General features: G+C 41.7%; 1 protein-coding gene across 8 annotated transcripts in view; it reads right to left on the reverse strand.

Moving 5' to 3' along the window:
- LOC126199299 (cleavage and polyadenylation specificity factor subunit 6) overlaps positions 1–26,317 on the reverse strand; it is a 181,654-nt gene that overhangs the window by 125,372 nt on the left and 29,965 nt on the right. For all 8 annotated transcript variants that reach the window (XM_049936130.1, XM_049936128.1, XM_049936125.1 and 5 more), the window contains exons 2-3: positions 19,459–19,707; positions 2,385–2,612 (exon numbers count right to left, since the gene is read on the reverse strand). In XM_049936130.1, the coding sequence (XP_049792087.1) occupies positions 2,385–2,612; positions 19,459–19,707 (477 nt within the window). The remainder of the gene's footprint in view (positions 1–2,384; positions 2,613–19,458; positions 19,708–26,317) is intronic.

Raw genomic sequence — 26,317 nt, forward strand, 5'->3', positions numbered from 1 at the left:
TCATAGATCATAAGCAAAAGTGCTTGTTTTTTCAATGGTGTACTCTACAGTATTTCTAGTGGCAAAATCCACTTTTTTTCGTAATAGTTCTATTATATGATGTGGATTTTTGAAATTTCTTTGTTTTTTTATGGAATAGCGATTTGGTTGTGTGAGCTGACATTATGGTAAAATTGTTGCCTATGGGGAGGAGAACGAAACTCTTGCATCAACTTTGATTTATAGCTTCTGTGCCTGTTTATAATTCAGAAATTTAGGAATTTTGAAAGTTTTGTAGGCTAAGGTCTGTAAACTTATTAGATGTGTTCATATGCTGTGCTGTGGTGGCTACACTGGTAGTTGGGTGACATTACAAGTTGCCAGCCAATAAGAGATTACTATCGGAAAGGGCCGACATCTCCCCGATCCTGGCCAAGCATCTTCTTTGACACTCAGTGTTTGAATTTAAAAGGTTGACAATCGATACTGTTGCCGAATACAGTACATCGCAAATACATCAAAAGAGACGAGACACACATTTTGGCTCAATTTGGCAAACTTCATGTTGAGAAACTGCCTACTGGCTTCTGTCTCGGGTTCTTCGGCCGACGTTCATCTAATGATTTTTCTGACGTTTCGCCAGCACGAGTGGCTGGCATTGTCAAAGCTTCACCCTCCATTGCCGGTGGTGAACAGTTCACCACCGGCAATGGAGGGTGAAGCTTTGACAATGCCAGCCACTCGTGCTGGCGAAACGTCAGAAAAATCATTAGATGAACGTCGGCCGAAGAACCCGAGACAGAAGCCAGTAGGCAGTTTGTCAACAAGTGGCCACGAAAGCCTCAACAATTTTGTAAACTTCATGTTGTTTTCCACTGCGGCCACAACCCAGCAATAGTTTTATCACAATTATGCGGTGGAGCTAGATGTTGCAAGTTGTGCTGGTAATGCCAATTGTTGGTTGTATCAGGTTTTCCTTCCTCGTGCTGCCCCTCCCCTCTCCATAATGTCTTAAAATATTCTCTTAACTACATCACCAACCGTGGTACGAACCATATGTTTTTTGTGCCACTTAAATTTGTTCAGTCACATGAAGTATCAATAGGAAGAAAACAAGAAATCAAACGAGACCTCAACTAAGAACATACAATTGAGGTAAATCTTCTAGAAAGAAACATAAAATCAGGAAATTTTTAGCATTGATCTTACTGATTTTTCACAGGAGCTACAAATTTATGGCACAGAATAGTGAAAAATGTAAAATCGGAGAATGTAAATCGAAATTCCACAGTAGTACAGAAGATAACAAAGAAATGCACAATGAAATGAGCAGAAATGACATTTATTCAAAGAAAACAATTATGGTTAAGTCATAGTAATTCACGGTGGTCTCCTGGACATTACAAGAGGCCAGCCATGGTCCTTAATATGCTTTGAGATCACCATGGAGGGCAATGCATGCTCTGCAACATGCTCCTGTGCTGGCCCTAAGACTGCTGAGAAGTTCTTGTGGTAGGGCATTCCATTCCTCCATCAGTGCACGTAACAACTGCTTGATAATTGCTGGTGCTTGTGGTTGTGCTGCAATGCAAACTGGTCAACATTAATTGTGACACTGTACTTTTTCCCCATGCGCATCCCTTCAGGGATACATCCGGCCCTGACTACATTTTTATGGATGATACTGCAGAACCGCATCAAACTGCATAAGATGGAGCAGCTCCTGGACTGAAACAATATTCTGCCAATCGACTGGCCTGTTCGTTCCCCAAACTTAAACCCCACCAAGAGCACATATGGGATGCATTGGGGATACATATTGCTGCACATCCACATGCAAAAACAACCATCCTGCAGTTGTTAACCGAGCTGGAGGAGGGCTGGAACACCCTACCACAAGAACTCATCAACTTTGTGACCAGCATGGGAGCATATTGAAGAGCACGCACTGCTGTGCATGGCAATCATACACAACACAGTCCACCTTTTATATTGTCTGTGGGAGCATCATGAATCATGGTGATTCCCGTGTAATTATTGCCATTGAATAAGAGTAACTTTTCACTGTATCATGCATAGTTTTTTCCATGTACGGTCCAAGTTTCATCGAGCAATGTTACTTGGTAGTGACACATCATGTGAATTTTACTTTCATCCTTAAGTATTACACACCAGTGTCCAATTCTGTTAATACAATTATTTTCTCCTACAATTTTTTCATATTATAAGTACATGTTGTTCATAATTATTTCTCATCATGGAATAATGCTTCCACTTATTATTAAATGCACATTCTGTACGAGTCTTCTTTAAAAAATGCAGTAAATTCTGTGATCGAAGACTATAATTATTGAAAGTTAGTTACAAAGTTCAAATTTTCCAGCTTTACATGCATCCAACATTACCTGATTAAGTGCTGCCTTAGTTGGAAATGTCACAACTGGGCATTGACCATGCAACTCTTTCTTCGGAAGTCTTTCCATACACATCCTCATGCTTGCTTCTGAACCTAGTGTTACAACGCAAAAGCCCTTAGATTGGCCGTTGGCGCGATTTTCAAAGAACTTCACTTCAACAAAATCTGTAACTCCAATGCCCAAAATAGCATCTGTAATGTCTTGGTCAGTAGTCCACTGTAAGAGAAGGAAACAATATTTGAATAAAAAGAGAACACAAGCAACTTTAGATAAGTCTTTCTCAACTCCATTCATTCCCATGAGCAAATGAGCTTGCACAAACATATACATATATAAAGGTTGACAGGGGATATAGTTTCTTGAACTTGTTTTAATTTGCAAACATGCTGTTTGGGACACTCATGATAATGATCAATTACCACTGCTTTGCTGAACAGAAAACCTAAATATCTCATTATCACTATGTATATTACAGGAAACAATAAAAATCAAAACTATTAGTTATCATGTAAAGCCAAAGAAACTCTTGACCTAGTTTTTTGTGTGTGTGTGTGTGTGTGTGTGTGTGTGTGTGTGTGTGTGTGTGTGTGTGTGTGTGTGTGTGTGTGTGTGTGTAAGGAGCGGAGGGGGGGGGGGGTGGTTAGCCCAGTTCAAATTATTTCGAACAGAAGCATTCACTCAGCATTAGTAGAAATATTTCAACTTTGATTTCACAAAGTGGTACTGAAGCTGCCCATATATAGCAAAACAATACAGTTAGTTATTCAGCTCCCCCTCCCCTCCCTCATCAATTACAAAATTACAATAATGCATCTACAGAAAAGTTGAGCAAATGCAGGCACTCTCAGATGCTCATAGCGCCTGTTCGCAGCTCCCCTACTCAGTCAGCCCCAAGTTCCCCTCCGCTTCCCTAAGTGTTCTAGCACAGGACTTTTGAAATCTACATGAACGAAGCAAAGTTGTCTGGTGACCTTGTGTTGTTTGCTTTGTCCATGTTGAGGTCTCGTTTGAAGAAATGGCCAAGCAGTAGTTAAGATTCTCAGAATAATAATGTAACAAATCTTTATGCTTAAACTCATGTATATAAAAAAAACTTGTTACAGACAAATAAAGTGGCACTTGGTGTTTGTTTTCGAACATAAAATTACACGTGGATGAAAATCATGTACAATATTTCCAACTATTTCATAAGAACTTAAGTAATCAATATGAATACAGTAGAGAGCAAAGAAAAACTCCAAAGTAAGACAGAACTGAGAGAAAGAATTAAGTATTCATGCAGTTAGTGTGTCACCTTTGAAATTACTATTTTTGACCAGGTGATACATAGTTTGGTGCTCCATTTTACCACCTCATTGTAAGATACTTAATGGAAGGGCATCATGTGATGAATAATTGTGCTGTAACAAAACTGAGTTATCACATAGCTCCCAAAACAGCAAACACAGTGCACCCTTTCAGCTACTGAGAATTTGCAAAATAATGCTTTGTAATTGCTGCAATAATTTTAAGTCCAGTAGAAATTACTCTTTTTGAAATCCTTCCTCTTTTAATGAGAACTGTTTCTTGACACTGAATAAATAACAAACAACAAGTAAAATGTAGATGGAAGATAGAGAATTAACATTTTTTTGTCTGGCTTTGGATGAAATTTGGTCCTAACGCATGATAACTACGGCCAATGACATATTTCCTACCCTGGAAATAATTACAAGCATGACCATTATTGTGGAAAAAAAAACTTTTACCAATTGTAACAGATGGAGCTCCTGCAATGATTGATCACAAATCTAGTGTGTCAGGAAAAAGTTGAAATAAGATGGTACACAGTGGGAAACACCAGCAATACACTATGTTCTACATCACACTTATCTGCTAGCAAGGTATACATTTGTTAATTACAAATAATATACTCCAGTCACACAATTTGCAGAAATCGGTGACTTACTTCTTCCCTATAAAAACTTTAATTGCGAATATGATGATGTGACATTTTTCTGATGTTTGCTTGAGTAGCTATGGTATTTTCCAACATATTTTCAGCACGCATATAAAGGTTGTATACACGGACAAGGAAAAAATTCCCAGATTTCCCGGTTAAAAATACACTTTCTTCTGGGGGAAAACACACTTTTTCCCTGTTAACTAACAGCATATACTCTCTCGGAACAGCATAACTTATCAATCGTTTGAATGGTTATGGTTTTACACACAGGCATAGAATTTCCCGGCATTTTAGAAGACAAGACTCGAGGGGGGGTGGGGGGAGACACACCTTGGAAAGATCTTCGATGTGCAACAACATATACGCTGCATATTTTCTTATTATGAAAGTAGTTGTTGTTGTTGTTGTGGTCTTCAGTCCTGAGACTGGTTTGATGCAGCTCTCCATGCTACTCTATCCTGTGCAAGCTTCATCATCTCCCAGTACCTACTGCAACCTACATCCTTCTGAATCTGCTTGGCGTATTCATCTCTTGGTCTCCCTCTACGATTTTTACCCTCCACGCTGCCCTCCAATACTAAATTGGTGATCCCTTGATGCCTCAGAACATGCCCTACCAACCGATCCCTTCTTCTAGTCAAGTTGTGCCACAAACTTCTCTTCTCCCCAATCCTATTCAATACCTCCTCACTAGTTATGTGATCTACCCATGTAATCTTCAGCATTCTTCTGTAGCACCACATTTAGAAAGCTTCTATTCTCTTCTTATCCAAACTAGTTATCGTCCATGTTTCACTTCCACACATGGCTACACTCCATACAAATACTTTCAGAAACGACTTCCTAACACTTAAATCTATACTCGATGTTAACAAATTTCTCTTCTTCAGAAACACTTTCCTTGCCATTGCTGGTCTACATTTTATATCCTCTCTACTTCAACCATCATCAGTTATTTTGCTCCCCAAATAACAAAACTCCTTTGCTAATCTAATACCCTCAACATCACCCGACTTAATTCCACTACATTCCATTATCCTCGTTTTGCTTTTGTTAATGTTCATCTTATATCCTCCTTTCAAGACACTGCCCATTCCGTTCAACTGCTCTTCCAAGTCCTTTGCTGTCTCCGACAGAATTACAATGTCATCGGCGAACCTCAAAGTTTTATTTCTTCTCCATGGATTTTAATACCTACTCCGAATTTTTCTTTTGTTTCCTTTACTGCTTGCTCAATATACAGATTGAATAACATCGGGGAGAGGCTACAACCCTGTCTCACTCCCTTCCCAACCACTGCTTCGATTTCATGCCCCTCAACTCTTATAACTGCCATTTGGTTTCTATACAAATGGTAAATAGCCTTTCGCTCCCTGTATTTTACCCCTGCCACCTTCAGAATTTGAAAGAGAGTATTCCAGTCAACATCGTCAAAAGCTTTCTCGAAGTCTACAAACGCTAGAAATGTAGGTTTGCCTTTCCTTAATCTAGCTTCCAAGATAAGCCGTAGGGTCAGTATTGCCTCACGTGTTCCAATATTTCTACGGAATCCAAACTGATCTTCCCTAATTTCGGCTTCTACTAGTTTTTCCATTCGTCTGTAAAGAATTCGCGTTAGTATTTTGCAGCCGTGACTTATTAAACTGATAGTTCGGTAATTTTCACATCTGTCAACACCTGCATTCTTTGGGATTGGGATTATTATATTCTTCTTGAAGTCTGAGGGTATTTCACCTGTCTCATACATCTTGCTCACCAGTTTTGTCAGGACTGGCTCTCCCAAGGCCGTCTGTAGTTCCAATGGAATGTTGTCTACTCCCGGGGCCTTGTTTCGACTCAGGTCTTTCAGTGCTCTGTCAAACTCTTCACGCAGTATCGTATCTCCCATTTCATCTTCATCTACATCCTCTTCCATTTCCATAATATTGTCCTCAAGTACATCGCCCTTATATAGACCCTCTATCTACCCCTTCCACCTTTCTGCTTTCCCTTCTTTGCTTAGAACTGGGTTTCCATCTGAACTCTTGATATTCATACACGTGGCTCTCTTTTCTCCAAAGGTCTCTTTAATGTTCCTGTAGGCCGTATCTATCTTACCCCTAGTGAGACAAGCCTCTACATCCTTACATTTGTCCTCTAGCCATCCCTGCTTAGCCATTTTGCACTTCCTGTCGGTCTCATTTTTGAGACGTTTGTATTCCCTTTGCCTGCTTCATTTACTGCTTTTTATATTTTCTCCTTTCATCAATTAAATTCAATATTTCTTCTGTTACCCAAGGATTTCTACTAGCCCTCGTCTTTTTACCTACTTGATCCTCTGCTGCCTTCACTACTTCATCCCTCAAAGCTACCCATTCTTCTTCTACTGTATTTCTTTCCCCCTTTCCTGCCATTTGTTCCCTTATGCTCTTCCTGAAACTCTGTACAACCTCTGGTTTAGTCAGTTTATCCAGGTCCCATCTCCTTAAATTCCCACCTTTTTGCAGTTTCCTCAGTTTTAATCTACAGTTCATAACCAATAGATTGTAGTCAGAGTCCACAACTGCCCCTGGAAATGTCTTACAATTTAAAACCTGGTTCCTAAATCTCTGTCTTACCATTATATAATCTATTTGATACCTTTTAGTATCTCCAGGGTTCTTCCATGTATACAACCTTCTTTCATGATTCTTGAACCAAGTGTTAGCTATGATTAAGTTATGCTCTGCACAAAATTCTACCCGGTGGCTTCCTCTTTCATTTCTTACCCCCAATCCATATTCACCTACTACGTTTCCCCTTCTCTCCCTTTTCCTACTACCAAATTCCAGTCGCCCATGACTATTAAATTTTCATCTCCCTTCACTATCTGAATAATTTCTTTTCTTTCATCATAGATTTCTTCAATTTCTTCATCATCTGCACAGCTAGTTGGCATATGAACTTTTACTACTGTAGTGGCGTGGGCTTCGTGTCTATCTTGGCCACAATAATGCGTTCACTATGCTATTTGTAGTAGCTTACCCGCACTCCTATTTTTTAATTCATTATTAAACCTACTCCTGCATTACCCCTATTTGATTTTGTATTTATAACCCTGTATTCGCCTGACCAAAAGTCTTGTTCCTCCTGCCACCGAACTTCACTAATTCCCACTATATCTAACTTTAACCTATCCATTTCCCTTTTTAAATTTTCTAACCTATCTGCCTGATTAAGGGATCTGACATTCCACGCTCCGATCCGTAGAACACCAGTTTTCTTTCTCCTGATAACGACGTCCTCCTGAGTAGTCCCCGCCCGGAGATCCGAATGAGGGACTATTTTACCTCCGGAATATTTTACCCAAGAGGACGCCATCATCATTAACCATACAGTAAAGCTGAATGCCCTCGGGAAAAATTACGGCTGTAGTTTCCCCTTGCTTTCAACCGTTAGCAGTACCAGCACAGCAAGGCCGTTTTGGTTAGTGTTACAAGGCCAGATCAGTCAATCATCCAGACTGTTGCCCCTGCAACTACTGGAAAGGCTGCTGCCCCTCTTCAGGAACCACGCATTTGTCTGGCCTCTCAACAGATACCCCTCCGTTGTGGTTGCACCTACGGTACGGCTATCTGTATCGCTGAGGCACACAAGCCTCCCCACCAACGGCAAGATCCATGGTTCATGTTGCGCCGCAAAATACAAGGGGGTACTCAGAAGTCCTTGGCCTTACAAAAATTCCCCCTTGAGCTCAACACATTTATGCCATCTTTGTTCTAGCTTCTTTAAACCATCTAAAAAAAGTCGTTTTTTCTTGAGTTGTACCATTAGGGTTGGGAACAGATAATGGTCTAAGGGGGCAGGGGGAATCAGGTGAATAGAGTGGTTGTTTGAGGATTTGGAAGTGAAGTTATGGCAATTTCTGCTGCATGATGCAGCCCTATGAGAAGTATAAATTCAAATTTCATGAAATACCGCATGTTACACTGAAACACTGAAATCGAGATTGCGATGCTGTTTTGTAAGCCAGTCATAGCTCACGTCATGTGATCTCACGAGCTGATGACAGCATCTATTCAGAGATCAGAACACGTGATGTAGTCAGCCAACAGCAACATCACTTCAGTAGCTCGAACACACAAACAGGCAAAGTTAATGGTTTAGATTAATACACACAGTGTAGCTACAAGTAAAGCAAAGCATTCACATATAATATTGTGTCTCTAAGGTTAATACAGTGCAAGCAAACCGAGCGAGGTGGCGCAGTGGTTAGACACTGGACTCGCATTCGGGAGGACGACGGTTCAATCCCGCGTCCGGCCATCCTGATTTAGGTTTTCCGTGATTTCCCTAAATCGCTCCAGGCAAATGCCAGGATGGTTCCTTTCAAAGGGCACGGCCGACTTCCTTCCCCGTCCTTCCCTAATCCGATGAGACCGATGACCTCGCTGTCTGGTCTCCTTCCCCGAAACAACCAACCACTGCAAGTAAAGCAAAGCTTTCACATATAATATTGTGTCTCTAAGGTTAATACACTGCAAGAGAAGCTAAGCTTTCACATATAATGTTGGTCAATGCGCGTATTACACTGTAAGATATATCACACAAATGTGAAAACTTTTAATAACGACATAAATGTCTGATCTTCTGGGCTCGAAATTCTTCTAAATGGCTCATCAAAGAGTTGATTTTTAAATGAGAGTCAAATGCTCTGTGATTTAAGAAATACATCATACATTCTCGCACATAGTTCAACTTGTGTAAAAGGAATTTTATTTTGAAAGTAACGCTTTTCAAACCACCATTCGCAATATTTTTCCCACGACCTGTTAGAACTAGATTCATTTCAGCAGTTTCCAAAGAGCATCAGATAACAGATGCCATCGCGCTTGCGCAGCCACGATGACGTAGGAGGCCCTTATGTTCGTACATGTAAAACATTATAAGATCTGACATTATGTCATAAAAGAAACAAGACATCAGAGGATACTCCCAGAGAATAGGAATTTCGTGACCCATACAAAAATGTGGACATTTATAGTTCACATTTGTATATCCAGATTCCCAATAAAGTAGGTCTCGTCCTGATATTAAGCTTTTCAATGTGGTTTTCGGGATGTAAATTTTCTTGGGGTACCAGTACTGTGTTATCTCATGTTTGGTTCTTTATTACGGCATAATGCCATACGTGCTAAAAGATGAAAACATACACTTGAAATGCAGCGAACAGTTGAAACTAGCCAACAGTGTGGAATTGAACACATCGTTTCAAATATATTGACTGCCTCAGTGGAAAAGATTAATAAAAGAAGATTTCTTTAACAAACCGACAAAAATAACTTGGCAATTAATGCTTGACTGTCAGAAAGGTGGAAATAAAATCAAATCTAAAACTAATAACATATTTTAGCCTTCCGTAACTATCTGAATGTATTTCAATTCACTTGATAGCTCCCAGCCACAGAAAACAGTTTTGTTTTCATTAGACATGAGAGCAGTAAACGAAGAGGAAACAGCAAAAGTCACTAAATGTAAACACGTGGAGACTACCCGCTTCCCCACTATAACTCAGACTGCTCCGTGCATCAGCCCCGGATCTACAATATTTCCGAACCGGCGCTATACTAGATAGTGCCGCCCCTCAAGCGTTTGATGTAAGACGTCAAGAATTTTTAAAAAATCGAATTTTCAAAAATATGTTCATTTTGTAACGCACATCTTTCTGAAGAGTCTGATGAATAAAACATATGTGTTCGAGGAAAAGTAAGACATGTTATTTAGTCTTAACTGTGTCAAAGTGCAGTGCCACGCCTCTTCAAACAACATTCTTCTATCGCATGTCACTGTATTTCGCTCTGTGATATTGAAATGTGTATATTTTGTACTAGATGCCATCAAACTATATTCAGGACACTGGAAATTAACATGTCCTGTGGTGACTCTCCTGCTTCCAGTTGGCCGGTTTGACATCATCATGCCCCTCTTTTTTACAAAACTCTTCAAAAAATCTGCACTCTTTACAGCCTATTATCTAATAACTTGCTGTTTTGTGAGACATAAAACTAAACATAGCATACATAAAACCAGTAAAGACAAGAGACAAGCAATCCAGTACATATTTCTTCAATCCTTAACTCCTACCTTTTTTTCTCTCTAATCTTGTTACAGCTTTACAAGGCAGGCTTTTCTTTCCACAAAAGAATCTATTACCTCATCAAAGTTCGTCAAACGTTTTGCTACATGAAAAATCAAAATGGCGTTGTTTAATACCGAAAAAGCTGTTAATGCAAATAGGATCAAAGACTGGTGTGGTTTCTCAATCTGATTACGTCTCTTTTGACACAGTCTGCTAGATAAAACAAAATAGGCCTTTCTAATACTGCAGCAACTGCAACACACACCAGATAAAGGAGACTGTTTTGGCACAAATGCTAATTTTATATCACGACAGAATATATATACAAAGTACCAATATCAAATGCCTGTTAGGCCTAATACAAGCAAAAAGCTTTATGTTAGGAAATAGTTTCACACTTCATTCATATGCTCCAGTTTCTCAAGCATGAGATCGAGAAGTAGTAGTATGAAATTTTTATACAAATTTCAAATAGTCATGTGCTTCCATAATTTGTGTGATGTCCCCATTTCTTCTCCTTCCTCGTTCTAACAAACAGTCTTGTTATCACTAATTCTGTAACTATTCCTGCCAATGTCAAAGGTTATTCGCCGGTTAACTTCACTAACTCTGCCAGAATCACCGTTTTAGTTATCCTGCAATTATTCTCTGGTTAGGCGTTGTTACATGTTCATACAACACATTTTCCATGCTACTTCCAGAATAGCCGCTAGCAGGGTACTGCACGACTGGCCCTTACTAGTAAAGCAGTTTAATCTTCTTACATGTTATTCCTGTTAATCATTTATTTCCACTCTGGTAGTCTGAATCTATGGAGATTTCCCTAGTAATTACAACAACACTCATCATTTGCAAACCCAATCAACCACATAATTAGAAAGCAGTTGGCATTCATCCATTCGGCTGTACTCTGCTCAGCTCGTATAGCCCCTTTTGTCTGCAGGAAAGTTTATTTTATGCGACGAGGAGTCCCCTGACAGAGACGTCACATACACTACGCACGCATTCACAAATCAACTTATGATTCATTCAGAAATCAACTTAGAATGTATTCAAAAATGTTCAAAAACTGACAGGGATGTGTTTCAATGTCACATGAATCGATAGACCAATGTGTGCCGGATGCTAGGCGTTTCGTGAAACAAGAGGCTTCCCCCTCCCCCCCCCCCCTCAAGAATATTAATTTGCCCCCCCCCCCTTTCCTAGATCCAGGCCTGCTGCACATGCATGAATCTGGCAGCTTGGGCGCAACAGTAAAATTTTTCCCAGTAACATCTAGCTGCTTGCTACGGCTGCTTACACAACCAACATTTCTGCAGCCAGAAGCGGGAGAAGGTACAACTCAACTGTGCATGCGCATGATCCCACTCGTAACTGCTAAAATGAATCCAATGGTAACAGTTGTGACGTCACGATCATCGGTGGCAATTTGTTGTTATGAAGCACTGCATAATCTTCCTAAAGCCTTTGACACATTTTGCTGTTGGCAGATACTTGTATGAGCACTGTGTTTTGTTGTTGTATATGGCACATTTCCTTTGCAATTTAAGTTTTACTTTTGTTTTTCTCTCGTTTATGTTTTATTGCTGCAGTATTATTCTACAATAGCAGGCTACAGTAATATCGTTTGTTAGAGAGCATCAACTCTTACCAGTCAAAACTACAAAAAAATTAACTGAAAACAAAAACAACGAAAAATTCCTGGAATTCTAAAAAATTCCCGGGTTTATCCCGGTTTTCTCCCAGATTAAAAAATTCCCGGGTTTTTCCCAGATATCCCGGGTCGTGTACACCCTGATATAGACATTACGCTATTCACGGACACGAAAGAAAAGTTAGTAAAAGAGTTTGGTGACTCTATGGCTGATTGTATCTCATTTCTAACCAAGATGGCCGAGCACACACACCAGTAATTTCTGTTTTAAACCAATAATGTGTGTAAAGTGTTTTAATAATTAGTTCATATTTGCCCTTCAAAATTGTGATGAAGACAAAACAACTTTAAGGATATTCAAGGGTGCACTTTCACACAGATTAATTGCAAGTGGAAAAAATCTGATAAAGGAGACAGTGAATGAACATTCTGATTATTTGTTGCTTTGAGCCTGTCGTATGTTCAGAATAAAAAAGTATGTGAAAGTATTTTTCAGTAACAAAACTTATTAAATCAAAACCTGAAAGTAGTGTTATGTTCATATTGCTGCAGTAATCCACTTGGTGACTAGTAATTTCACTTCAAAACAATGTTAGCAACAAGTGAAGCAAAAGTGTTCCTTTCTTTTTGCATGTAGTATGACTGCTCTGAGCTTTACACTTCTGTGCGAATACATTACCTTATGCAAGCATTTTATTTGTAATCATGAAATTGAAAATGTGTTAAAACATTCAAAACTAAGTGAACTAAATCTGTGGACTGAAATAGATACATGTTTCCTCTACGAGATGAGCAAGACAGCTTTTGTCACTAGGAAATTTTTCCCAGGACATAGAAAAGTTACACACATGTTGCATTCTTACGGGTATTGGCCTAACCGTGGAGCCCGCAAGCCACCAAGCAGGCAGCTGTCATGCCCAGCTCTGATCTAGGACACAGGGCTTTGATTAGCATTGGCTAAGATGCTTTTGGGAAATGAGTACACACTATAACCGCTGGTGTAAGTAATTAATACCGTTCCTTGAGGGAATTCCAGAGGATTGGACAAACTGTAAATCATTATTGAAAATAAAACTTCCTGGCAGATTAAAACTATGTGCCCGACCGAGACTCAAACTCGGGACCTTTGCCTTTCGCGGGCTGTGAGGACCGGCCGTGAGTCGTACTTCGGTAACTCAGATGGTAGAGCACTTGCCTGCGAAAGGCAAAGGTCCCGAGTTTGAGTCTCGGTCGGGCACACAGTTTTAATCTGCCAGGAAGTTTCATATCAGCGCACACACTGCTGCAGAGTGAAAATCTCATTCTGGATTATTGAAAATGTTAGAAGATAATGCACTGAGACTCAATTTTTTTTTGTTTTGTTTTGTTTTGGTTTTGGGGCGCAAAACTTCTATGGTCATTAGCGGCCGGTCCGTGACTTAGGAAACAGTAAAAAACCGAAATTTAAAACCAGCAGCAATGAGAACGAAAGTCATAAAATTTGAGAAACTAAAAGCAGAAGGAAGGCTTAAAAATCCACTACAGAAAGGGGTTGGTTGTCCCAAAAAAAAAAAAAGCTTCAAATGACTGACGTCATTTCACTGGCACTAATAAACTTGAGAACGCGGTCGGCGGAGCGCGTGTCATCTGCTAAAATCGACGATATATCAGGCGATAGCTGTAGACGGGAGCGTAACGGATTAAAATAGGGGCACTCAATTAAAAGGGGTCTTACCGTCCACAGCTGAGAGGAGTGGGGGAGGATCGCCACTTAAAAGATGTCGATGGCTAAAAAGACAGTGCCCTATCCAGAGTCTAGTTAAAATTACCTCCTCCCGACGACGTGGTCGGGAGGAAGAGGTCCAAGCACAAGGAAGAGCTTTTATGTCCCGCAATTTATTATGGGTAAGTGTCGACCAATGCGTGTGCCATAAATGGACAACACATCGACATAGAACACTCCGTAGATCGGCGAACGGAAGCGACTGAATAGCTGGCCGAGGAAGTGAGACTGCAGCCTTGGCTGCAATATCGGCCGCCTCATTTCCACATATACCAACGTGTCCCGGGAGCCAGAGGAACGCCACCGAGACGCCCCCCAGGTGGAGCAAGTGCAGACAGTCCTGAATCCGGTGGACCAGAGGGTGCACAGGATAAAGAGCGTGGAGACTAAGGAGAGAGCTGAGAGAATCTGAGCAGATAACGTACTGTATCCGCTGATGGCAGCGGATGTAGTGGACAGCCTGGAGAACAGCGTAAAGCTCCACAGTATAAACCGAACACTGGTCGGGAAGCCGAAAGTGGTTTGGGGTGTCGCCAACAATATAGGCACTCCCTACACCTAACGATGTTTTCGAGCCGTCGGTGTAAATAAATGTGGCGTCCGTCATTTGTGCACATAGAGCAGCAAATGCCCGACGATAAATAAGTGAAGGGGTACCATCCTTGGGAAATCGACAAAGGTCACGGAGCAGGCAGATCCGGGGACGGAGCCAAGGCGGTGCTGTACCCCAAGTTGTCAAGAAGGTTTTAGGAAAGCGGAAGGAAAGAGAATGGAGTAGTTGACGGAAGCGGACTCCCGGTGGTAGTAGGGAGAAGGGGCGGCCTGCATACCCTACATCAAAGGAGGCATCGAAAAAAAGGGCATGGGCTGGATTAGCAGGCATGGAAGACAGATGGCTAGCATAACGACTCAGAAGGACTGCTCGCCGATTGGACAGCGGAGGTTCAGCAGTCTCAGCATAAAGGCTGTCCACAGGGCTGGTGTAAAAAGCTCCAGACACTAAACGTAATGCACGGTGGTGGATAGAGTCGAGACGCCGATGAATAGACGGCCGAGCAGAGGAGTAGACTATGCTTCCATAGTCCAATTTCGAGCGCACTAAGGCGTGACAGAGGCGGAGAAGGACCACTCGGTCCGCTCCCCAGGAGGTACCATTCAGGACACGGAGGGTGTTAAGGGATCGCAGACAGCGAGCCAAAAGATAGGAAACGTGGAAGGACCAGCACAGTTTTCTGTCAAACAGAAGACCCAAGAATTTAGCGACGTTGGAAAACGGAAGGTTGACAGGACCTAGATGTAAGGAGGGCGGAAGAAACTCCTTACGTCGCCAAAAATTAACACAAACGGTCTTACTGGGAGAAAAACGGAAGCCGGTTTCGATACTCCAAGAGTGGAGGCGATCGAGACATCCTTGAAGACGTCGTTCAAGAAGGCTGGTCCGTTGAGAGCTGTAGTAGATCGCAAAATCGTCCACAAAGAGGGAGCCCGAGACATCAGGAAGGAGACAATCCATAATTGGATTGATGGCAATGGCAAACAGTACAACACTCAGCACAGAGCCCTGGGGTACCCCGTTTTCTTGGGAGAAACTACGGGAGAGAGTAGTGTTCACCCGCACCCTAAATGTGCGCTCTGCCATAATTTCGCGAAGAAAAAGGGGCAGCCGACCTCGAAAGCCCCAAGAGAACAGTGTGCGGAGGATGCCTGTCCTCCAACAGGTATCGTATGCTCTCTCCAGATCAAAAAATATTGCTACTGTTTGGCGTTTCCGGAGAAAATTGTTCATGATATAAGTGGAGAGAGCAACAAGATGGTCAACTGCAGAACGATGCTTTCGGAATCCGCATTGGGCAGGTGTTAAAAGACTGCGGGATTCCAGCCACCACGCTAAACGGTAATTCACCATACGCTCCAAAACCTTACAGACACTACTCATGAGAGAAATGGGGCGATAGCTAGAGGGGAGATGTTTGTCCTTTCCAGGTTTCGGAACAGGAACGACGATAGCTTCCCGCCATCGTCTGGGAAAAGTACTGTCGGTCCAAATTCGATTATAAAGGCGAAGGAGGTAACGCAGACTATGGGTTGATAAATGCAGCAACATTTGGACGTGGATACCATCCGGTCCTGGGGCGGAGGAGCGAGAAGCAGAGAGTGCATGTTGGAGTTCCCGCAAGGAGAAAACAGTATTGTAGCTTTCGCGATTTTGAGAGGAGAAAGCAAGAGGTCGCACTTCCGCTGCACGTTTCTTCGGGAGAAACGCTGGCGGGTAATTTGAAGAGCTCGAAATCTCAGCAAAGTGCTGACCCAACGAGTTAGAAATTGCGACGGGGTCCACTAATGTGTCATGCGCGACAGTGAGCCCAGAGACCGGGGAGAAACTAGGCGCGCCTGAGAACCGTCGAAGCCGACTCCAAACTTCCGAGGAGGGAGTGAAGGTGTTAAATGAGCTAATAAAGAATTTCCAGCTTGCCTTCTTGCTATCGCGGATGACACGACGGCATCGCGCTCGGAGCTGCTTATAGCGGATACAGTTGGCCAAAGTAGGATGGTGGCGGAAAACGCGGAGATCACGTCGTTGGGGCGCCGGGGCAATTCGGAGGTGCGTGGTATTGAATGTTCCGCAGCTGTAAGAATAACGTCGGTAATATGTGTGACCTCATCGTCGACGCTGGGAAAGTGACGGTCATCGAATGTCGCTAGAGACGAAAAAAGTGTCCAATCGGCTTGGGCAAACTTCCAGTGTCGCAAGCGCATGTAGGGCAGTTGAGGCTGCAGTCTAAGGACACATGGAAAGTGGTCACTCGAGTGTGTATCATCAAGGGCGAACCATTCGAAGCGCCGAGCTAGCGGAACAGTACCGACCGCAAGGTCCAAATGAGATAAATTTGTCATGGAGGCAGACAAAAATGTAGGGACCCCAGTGTTGAGGCAAACTAGATCTGCTTGGTGGAAGACGTCTAGCAATAGTGAGCCACGTGGACAAGGATGTGGAGATCCCCAAAGCGGGTGGTGGGCATTGAAGTCCCCAACCAGCAAATAGGGGGGTGGAAGCTGACCAAGAAGATGAAGGAGATCAGCTCGTGCCATTGGTGTGGACGATGGAATGTATACAGTACAAAGAGAGAACGTTTATCCAGAAAGAGAAGACGGACGGCAACAGCTTGGAAGGAAGTGTTTAAATGGATTGGGTGATAATGGAGAGTTTCATGGAGAAGAATCATGAGTCCTCCATGTGCTGGAGTGCCTTCAACAGAGGGGAGATCATATCGGACGGACTGAAAATGAGGGAGAACAAAGCGGTCATGGGGACGCAGCTTTGTTTCCTGAAGACAGAAGATGACCGGCGAGTAGGATTGTAAGAGGATCGACAATTCATCCCGATTGGCTCGAATACCGCGGATATTCCAGTGGATAATGGACATAGGGTGAACAGAAAATGGAGGAATGTGACCAAGGTCGCTGTCAACTCAACGACTGCTCTGAGCTTGCGACCGACAGCCTGGAATGGCATTCAGCCGAAGGCAGAAGATCCTGATCCATAGGTTGGTCAGGAGCAGCTGCTGCCACCAGCGACCGGCCGGTTGATCGGCCGCCAGCAGTGCGCCTCGGCGACACAGAAGACGGCCGAGGGCGATTTCCGCCAGGTGGTGCTGTAGATGGGACACGCCTTGGTGGAGAAGGAGAGGAACTGGGTTTCTTTGTAGCCTTCTTGGAAGTATGATGTTTAGAGGAAGGAGGAACCGATGGTTGAGAAGTTGCCGTACGTAAAAACTCTTCACGAGTATGCTCTTTTTTCGAAGTCTTGGTGTCTGACTTTTGGGCTCGAGATTTAGCAGAACTCGACAAAGGGTGAGCCAGAGAGTGGGCAGGTGAAAGTGGTGAGGTTGAACGGGCGATCTTAGCGCTGGCCGATCTGACGACCGTGGCACTAAAGGTGAGGTCGCAAGTCTGCGTGGTCGCCTCCTTTGTTGGCCGAGGAGAAGCAAGGACAGTGCTGTATTTTCCTTTCTGAGGCACGGTGGGCTGTCGACTGGCGAATAATTTTCGAGCAGCAAAGGTCGACACCTTTTCCTTTACTCTAATTTCCTGGATGAGCTTTTCGTCCTTAAAAATGGGACAATCTCGAGAGGAAGCAGCGTGGTCACCCATACAGTTGATGCAGCGAGGGGATGGAGGTGGACAAGCACCCTCATGGGCATCCCTGCCACACGTAACACATTTGGCCGGATTGGAACAGGACTGGCTGGTGTGATTGAACCGCCGACAACGATAGCAACGCGTAGGGTTCGGGACGTAAGGGCGAACGGAAATTATCTCATAGCCTGCTTTGATTTTCGATGGGAGTTGAACTTTGTCAAATGTCAAGAAGACAGTGCGGGTTGGAATGATGTTCGTGTCAACCCTTTTCATAACCCTATGAACAGCCGTTACGCCCTGGTCAGACAGGTAGTGCTGAATTTCTTCGTCAGACAGTCTATCGAGGGAGCGTGTATAAACGACTCCACGCGAGGAATTTAAGGTACGGTGCGGTTCCACCCAGACAGGGAAAGTGTGTAGTAGTGAGGTACACAGCAACTTTTGTGCCTGGAGGGCACTGACTGTTTCTAACAAAAGGGTGCCATTCCGTAATCTGCAACAAGACTTTACAGGACCTGCAATTGCGTCGACACCTTTCTGAATAATGAAAGGGTTGACCGTGGAGAAGTCGTGACCTTCGTCAGACCGAGAAACAACAAGGAACTGTGGCAACGATGGAAGAACTGACTGTGGCTGAGACTCAGTGAACTTACGTTTGTGAGCAGACATAGTGGAAGGTGAGGAAACCATTGCGGAAGAATCCCCCATGATTACTGGCGTCTCCAATGGCGCGCTCCTCCCTTGTGGGGGCCCTCTCTGAGGGCACTCCCGCCTTAGGTGATTGTTCACACCTCAGGTCACACCTCCCGACAAACGGACGGAGGGACCAATCGGCACTTTCGGAAGGTATCAGCTCAGGTAATCACCCCTCGCTGGGCCTGGCCGTTACCAGGGGGTACGTACGTGTCCTACCTGTCTACCCGGGGCGGGGAATTACGCGTTACCCTGTCACCGTGTACGCATGGAAGTGCGTGGGTCGGCCTTCAGACACGCACAGGGAGGAAGAAAGAGAAAGGGAAAGGAAAGAAGAGAGGTCTCAAACGCCGCAGTGGAGAAAAGGGTAGAGAGAAGAGGTAAGGAAAAGAGAAGGACAAAGGAAGGATGAAGACTTACAAGCAAGGAAGGCGAAGAATGTGGTACATTTACAAGCGTCCGTCTCCGGACGTACGCACAAACCATACCCCCAGAGGGGGAGAAAGGGAAGGAAAGAGCCAGAGGTGAGGGGGGGGGGGGGGGGGGGAAGATGGGGGATGGGGAAGGATGCGGAAAGGGAAGGTATGCAGCCCGGAAAGGAAGGAAGGCCACATCAGCTCGGGGTCCCGTGCTCGCTACGCACTTATCCACAAAAGAGTTGTGGATCCCCTGGGGGGACTGAGACTCAATGAATCCTACGTTTCTGCAATACAGAATATCAATTTACATTACAGCTAAATCATCCACAATGTCTCAGATAAATTCACTTACCCAAGTTAGATTTCCAACATACAACTGTCGCCTTCCTACTTGATTTGGTTGAATATTATTACCCATCTGATGGTATGGGGGATTTGAATTAGGACTATGTCCATCTGTATTTGATATTGCAGTAGAACCTGGTGTGTGTGATGGTTGAGAGTTCTCATCACCTCCACCTCCACCTCCTCCACCACCACCGGATGAAGGTGCAGCAATTACATCATCATACAGATCTACACCATCTGCAGCAAATTCATCCTGCAACACACAATGAAACATTACGTGTGATCTCTTAGGTTTTCACGGCATGCTTGATTAATGGTGTGCTTCTGCAGCAAATTCATCCTGCAACACACAATGAAACATTACGTGTGATCTCTTAGGTTTTCACAGCATGCTTCATTAATGGTGTGCTTCGAGGTGTTCAGCCAAGTTGTTGTTTCCATTTTGTGTAAAATATTTTGACAAGATGATGGCCAAGTCAGACATCAAAATACTGTGCACAAAACACAAACAACAAATTGAGTAAACACCTAGAACTACATAACTAAACATTACTTACTTTATGGAAAATAAATTTCATGTATTGTGTTCAGTAATTTTAAATTACAATAATTAGACACCCTTGAAACAATGATACATAAAACTGTCCAAAAATGATTTAATTTCAGGATGTGAAAGATACTATGCTTCTCACACAAGCAGAACACTCATTACTGTATATGGACCCACATTCACGTGGGCAATACAAATGCATGGAATTTTTCTCTCACACAACCCCGCTTTTGTCTTTTGTGTGATAATGACTTTCCAACTTAATTTCTAATTAGTCTTACTTCATCCAATAAACCTTCACGTATTGCCAAAATGAAGGCACACCCGCAATCAAAAGTTTCTATTTTGTTCACAACCATATGTGCATCCTTTGGCTGCCAACTAGCAGGTAGAAAAAAAAATTATCCAATCTACATGAACCGCAATGATGATATAAAGGTCAGAGAAAGTTAAGCTGAATATAAACAACAGCCTACTGTCGGTAGCATACATTTGACTCCACATCCTTTTCACAATGCCAGTTATACTATAATTTATAATTAACACAGCCAGAACCGCAGTGCCTTCAAATTGTACAAAATGCAACATTCCCAAAGTACTGTCAACAAATGTGTGCATATGATTTACGTATATTATTGGGGCAATCTAATATTGTGATTTATAATATTATAAGACAATAAAGCTTGGTGTGAAATAGTTTATTTCATGCCCATTTTTGAAGTAACTAGCTGTAATATTCAGACTCTCGGATCTCCCAGCAGCTAGTTCCTATCAAAACTCGCCACGAAATAAGCTATTTCACACCAAGCAATCTTGGCTTCTAATGTTTATAAAATGCGCATATATCCTAAAAAATTCAACACCTGAAGCTTACTCACTGAAACAAAAAGGTTGCATATGTTTCAATTTTATTTAAAAAAACTTCACTATGCCTTGACTGACCAACAAGTTCTGGCCTACTCATCAAATTAGTATTATTTTAAATAGCAAACAATTAAAATTTTTATTACATCTGCTTGTGATAAGTCTCATCACAACCTTTTGGTACAAGGTCGCTGGTGCTCATACTGCAGTGATAAGCTAGCAGCCAGCTCATCATCACTGAAAGGGAAGGGAGGAAAGGATAAGGTGCACACAAAGACTAGTTTTCAATAAGTCTAATGTTTTATATGGACTCTTGATATAAAACTGTAGTAAGGTGCTTTATTCCGCAATGACCCATCACAACATGGATCGTGGTAAACTTATTTGACTTCCAAAGATTACTTATATTAATGGGACAAACCATTGAAATTCTGAAACGACAGATTTGGACCAGCTCAGAACAGTTGAAGCAATAGCACTTAGACCAGCCACTTAGAGGAATATCTAGTGAAGATGACTGGTAATTTATGCCATTTTTTAATGTCTTACTGGCAGTAGTGAAATTGATATAACTTTAAGAGTAACACAAGACGAAGCTTAAAGGTCTAGTTTTCATATTTACTTTAGTTTTTGGTAGATTACAAATTTTAAAATAATGATGACAGAAAGTATAATTTTCCTTGCGAGAAAAAGTGCGACATGAGTTACTGAGCAATGTTTCCCTCTTGAGCTTACAAAATGTCTTGTTCATTCAACAAATGAGTACATGTACACAAAAGCATCGCAACTGATGTTCACTAGTGTTTCTTTCAAAATAATTCTAGAAATTGATGACACAGAGCAGCACCAATTGAGGGACAGGTAGCGAGACATATTACATTGTTCTCATACGAAATGAGTCCAGTTTTCAAGTTACAGGTGGCTCGCGCATCAAGAAAATTGTGACTGAAGCTGTACTTGGGCAATGTCTTTTTAACAATGTGGCCCAAGCCATGCTCAGGTTTTGTCTCCAAAGTGTAAGGAATTTTCTGCATTTCTATTGACACTGTATTTTGTGGCAATTGTGTTTACATTTTAAACATAAAAATGTCAATTAGTAAAACACACACACACACACACACACACACACACACACACAAATACACTGTCATCGAAGTGCATTTTGACTGTAGTAGAGCTGCAATGCCAGATCAAAATCACAAACAAATGTTCCTATTGTAGTATCCTCGTTTGTAACCAAGCCCAGTTATCTTTCTCAGATAGTAATGTCAACACAAAAGGCTACCTAAGCATTATCAACACAGCTGGAACATCTATCCAGAAACAAAATTTTGAGCAACGTTCACAACTGCCTCTATTAAATTACTGGCCTCTTAACAACTTTTGCATAGTATGGCACACCAGAGGAAACAAATTATCTAAAAAAATTTTCAGGATAGATACTAAGCTCTGTTTTTGCTCAAGTTCTCCTTAACTGCAATTATGAAAAATTTTGGCAACATTAAAACGCTACATTTTATTTGTCTGAGATTCCAATGTATGACTTCTGCCCTATGTTCTAACAATTCCTAACTATTTTCAAGGATGCTATTGTGCTTTCCTTAGTGCTTAAAAAAATTAATCTTCATATCTTCTGTCACACAACGGAAACAGTTTACACTATACATGGACAATGTTTTAAAGTGTATCAGATACTTTTAATGATGATCTGAAGTTCCTTTTCTGGCCATTACGCCATTTGTGACGAAGGAAGAAAGGAAAAATCTATGTCAGGACACCCCTGTGAGTAGTTTAATTTGTCATAAATTATTCACTGAATCAAACATACAGGCATATCTCTGAACATTGTGCAACTTCTGCAGTCCTGTGCTGTACTCCACTGTCGTGGCAGTGAGCAAAAGCATTCATAAAAATGTTCCAGAACAATTTATTTCAACAACAAAATCCAGAGTTACGAACTTAAAAGTTACCAGTTATACTGAGGTCTGTATAATGATAACATTTAACTCATGCAATGTTGTCAGCATTTCATTGCTGGAAGGCAAATAACTGGCTCATATTGTATACTGCTACAATGAAAAATATTGACTGTTGTTCTGCAAGCAAGTCTATGGGTTTAAGGACACAGGTAACAAACACACATCACAAAAAAGTTTCTTCGTAAATCAATAGTCTGCACAGTCCTATGTTAGGACAAGCAATTTGTGTGTGTGTGTGTGTGTGTGTGAGAGAGAGAGAGAGAGAGAGAGAGAGAGAGAGAGAGAGAGAGAGAGAGAAGAAGAAGAAGAAGAAGAAGCAAATGTGATTGCCTGACCACTTACAAAAACTTGGGAGACCCAGTCACCCTGTTCACAGATTAAAACCATCTTCCTAAAATTTCGGGAAAAATGTTGGACAATTCACAAAACTTCAAAACTTGAACCACATTCATTTAATTATCACTTAAGAGAGAGGACAGAGCCAGCAGAATATCCACTGTGGCCCGCTGGTTGGAAAATAAAACACATTCCAGTAAAATGTGCTGCAAGTGATCCATATGCCACAAGCACCACGTATGGGAGGGTCCTCGCACCGGAGCAAGAAGCCATTCATCAGAGGGCTGTGGCCTATGTGTAGATGAATAAGGAGGACCTTGTCCCATCAACAGGGCTGAAAGGAGGTGTGCCATGGCTGTATTTTGGGCTTTGCTAAATGGAGCTTATTTTCTGTCACTTCCAGCCACTCCTCTTGCCATCCTTGGCTGCTAGATCCACCCTTTCGTGTCACGCAATATTCACGTACCCTGGTACCCAGCAGAAAGATAAGAAATAAATCGACTTCATGTTAGTCTTTCTGGTGTTCCACAGTTGGTAACAGCAATGCAAGTTGCCATGAGGTGCTGATAGCAGTCGTGAAGGATCTGGTGGAATCAATGATGCACATCTGCTGAGCCACACTTTCAGTGGCTCTGAACTACGAGCACCCTCTGTGGCCACAATATAGGATGGCCTGCAACAACCAGACAGCCCATCCCCATTCGCAACAAGGAGCAAACCAGTCGCAACGAAGTTGCCACTGAGAGACAGCCCAGTCGCTGCTCTATCGTTCATGCATTAACTGAGAGAGCCCCACTCTACAATGCTCTTGTTGCTACTGTATTAGCTGGACTTCACTGCTGCATGTTGTTCTGTAAAGAGTTGTCGTATGATTGGAGAAAGCTACCAGTTTAGCAAAGCTGTTGTTTGCTCTATTTGTTTGTTCGATTATCATTTCGGCTCCGATCCAGCTTTACTATTACGACAGCTACTGCAAAGCTCTAGAGCCCACCTTTCCTTACAGCTGTGTTCCTCTGAATTTTAAAACTTTGTAAATTTCTTATGGTAGATTTACTAATCTTGTTCATAATGAGATGATAAAACAAAAACTTACTGGAACAAGAACACACATTCAACATCAAAATTAACAAAGATCAATATTTGCTGGGAAAAAAACTCATTTCAACAGAAAATGATAAATAAAGGGGGATCAAACTTGGTTCCCCCTCCCTCCCAATCCTGTAACAACCAACTGTAAAAAATAAATGTTGCCAAGTTTCAGAGTAAAATAGTTTAAGTCATATTATCAGAGGAAAAAGCAAACACTTACCAAAGATGACATTTTAACCTGCCTTGAGAATGCACCTTGCCCAAAAGCTTGTACCCATAAATGTACTGTCACGTGTATTTGCGTGCGCACAAGTGCTTGAATCAGGCACACACCCACTGGCTGTTTTCTTTAGTAAATGATGGCTTTTTCCTCTATTCAATATTATTTACACTGCAGCTCTGCTTCATCTATTTCTGTGAATTTTAATGCACTCAATTAGAAGTTACATGAAAAGTGCTTCCTTATTATAATATTTTCATTCTAGTTCTGGTCAGAATATCAATGCCAGGAAATGAGATAAATTTTCATATGTAAAAGATTCTCACCGTTAGCAAGACCATGTAGTTTGTAGGAAAGTCACCTCTTTACATACTGATAACGTGTTATGGAACCTTCTATTTATGATTAACAATATGAGAAGATTATCTTAACCAGCTCCCACACACTTTTACTGTCAGATGAGGACGTCTCATTTCAAATATTTTATAAAGTGTACTGCATACAGAAAAACTCTTACTTGTTTATAATTTTTCTGTGACGTGCCTGCAATCTAATTTTTTCACTCAAGTAATAAAGTCAAACGTATGAGTTACTCCTTGAAACTAAAATGTTTCCTTGTGTGTCTAGACAGTAGAACACACTGGTTCTACATGTATAAAATTTACAAAGTTCACAACTACATCTCGATAAAATTTTGTTGTCCTATTACATCAACAAGAGGAAAACAAACTGGTGCATAGATAATTGTGCATGGTAACCAATATCAGATTTTTTACCTTAGTTATAACACAATTAACTACAAAACAAAGCCGTTATCATATTTATGGACATCCACAAGGCACCAGAAATCCATGAAATTGGGTGTCCATTTTCAAACTGCAAACACACCGAAACCTTCACTCCAATAATGAGCGGGGAGAGGCAACAGATCATACAAACATATCCTTGCACATTAAAGAAAACACAAACATATGCACAACTCAACTGGGTGTACAGTGTGTATCACATGTGACTAACAGGTGCGCCTATGTTCTTTTGTCGTATTGTGATGTATTTGCTTTGCCTTTACCTTTTTTTTTCCTCCCACACATATACAACACGGAAAGAAATCCTTCCATATGTTTACAATGAATACATGGTGTAACCTGGAATGGTAGTGAAGTTAGTTAACCCTTTCCAATACTACAGTGTATACAAATATAGTATGAAATAAATATATAAAATTTAGTAATACATAAATGTAAATATTCATAAAAATTCATCACAGGCTTTAAAACAATGGTTCTACCACTACTAATAAGGAAATGTCCATCTCGGTATCTATGATAACCAATGGCACCTTGGAGAAATTCTGGAGATTAGTAAAGAACACAGAGCTGCATAGGTCAAATTCTCGAGACCAACTGGACCTTCCTCAGTTTGTATGTGGGCACTTCATGCTGTGTTTCATGGACCCTTTTCAAAATATTTTAATGAATTTGCCTGCTCCTAGTGCAAGCACAAGCACCAGTCTATTACATACTTTCAGATTAAACAACATCCTCCACTGATAGCCTGTTTAAGCGAACAAACACATTTCTGAATGTTATGGATGTATTATATGTGAATCAGCATTTGTTGTACACTAGCTAAGAGTTAGAAAATGAATCCATTTTTATTTACGTTCTTTCAGTTTGAAACCACTAAAAGGGAGAAACAGCCTTCTGATTTTCTGTTAAAAGGTATGATAATAAGCATATCAGAACAAAAATTAATACAGTGACAAACTTCGACAATATTACAAAAAGGATAGTTGCTACTCACCATGTAGGTGACCTGCTGAATC

Source organism: Schistocerca nitens, chromosome 8 (genome assembly GCF_023898315.1).
Source record: "Schistocerca nitens isolate TAMUIC-IGC-003100 chromosome 8, iqSchNite1.1, whole genome shotgun sequence".
NCBI lineage: Eukaryota > Metazoa > Arthropoda > Insecta > Orthoptera > Acrididae > Schistocerca > Schistocerca nitens.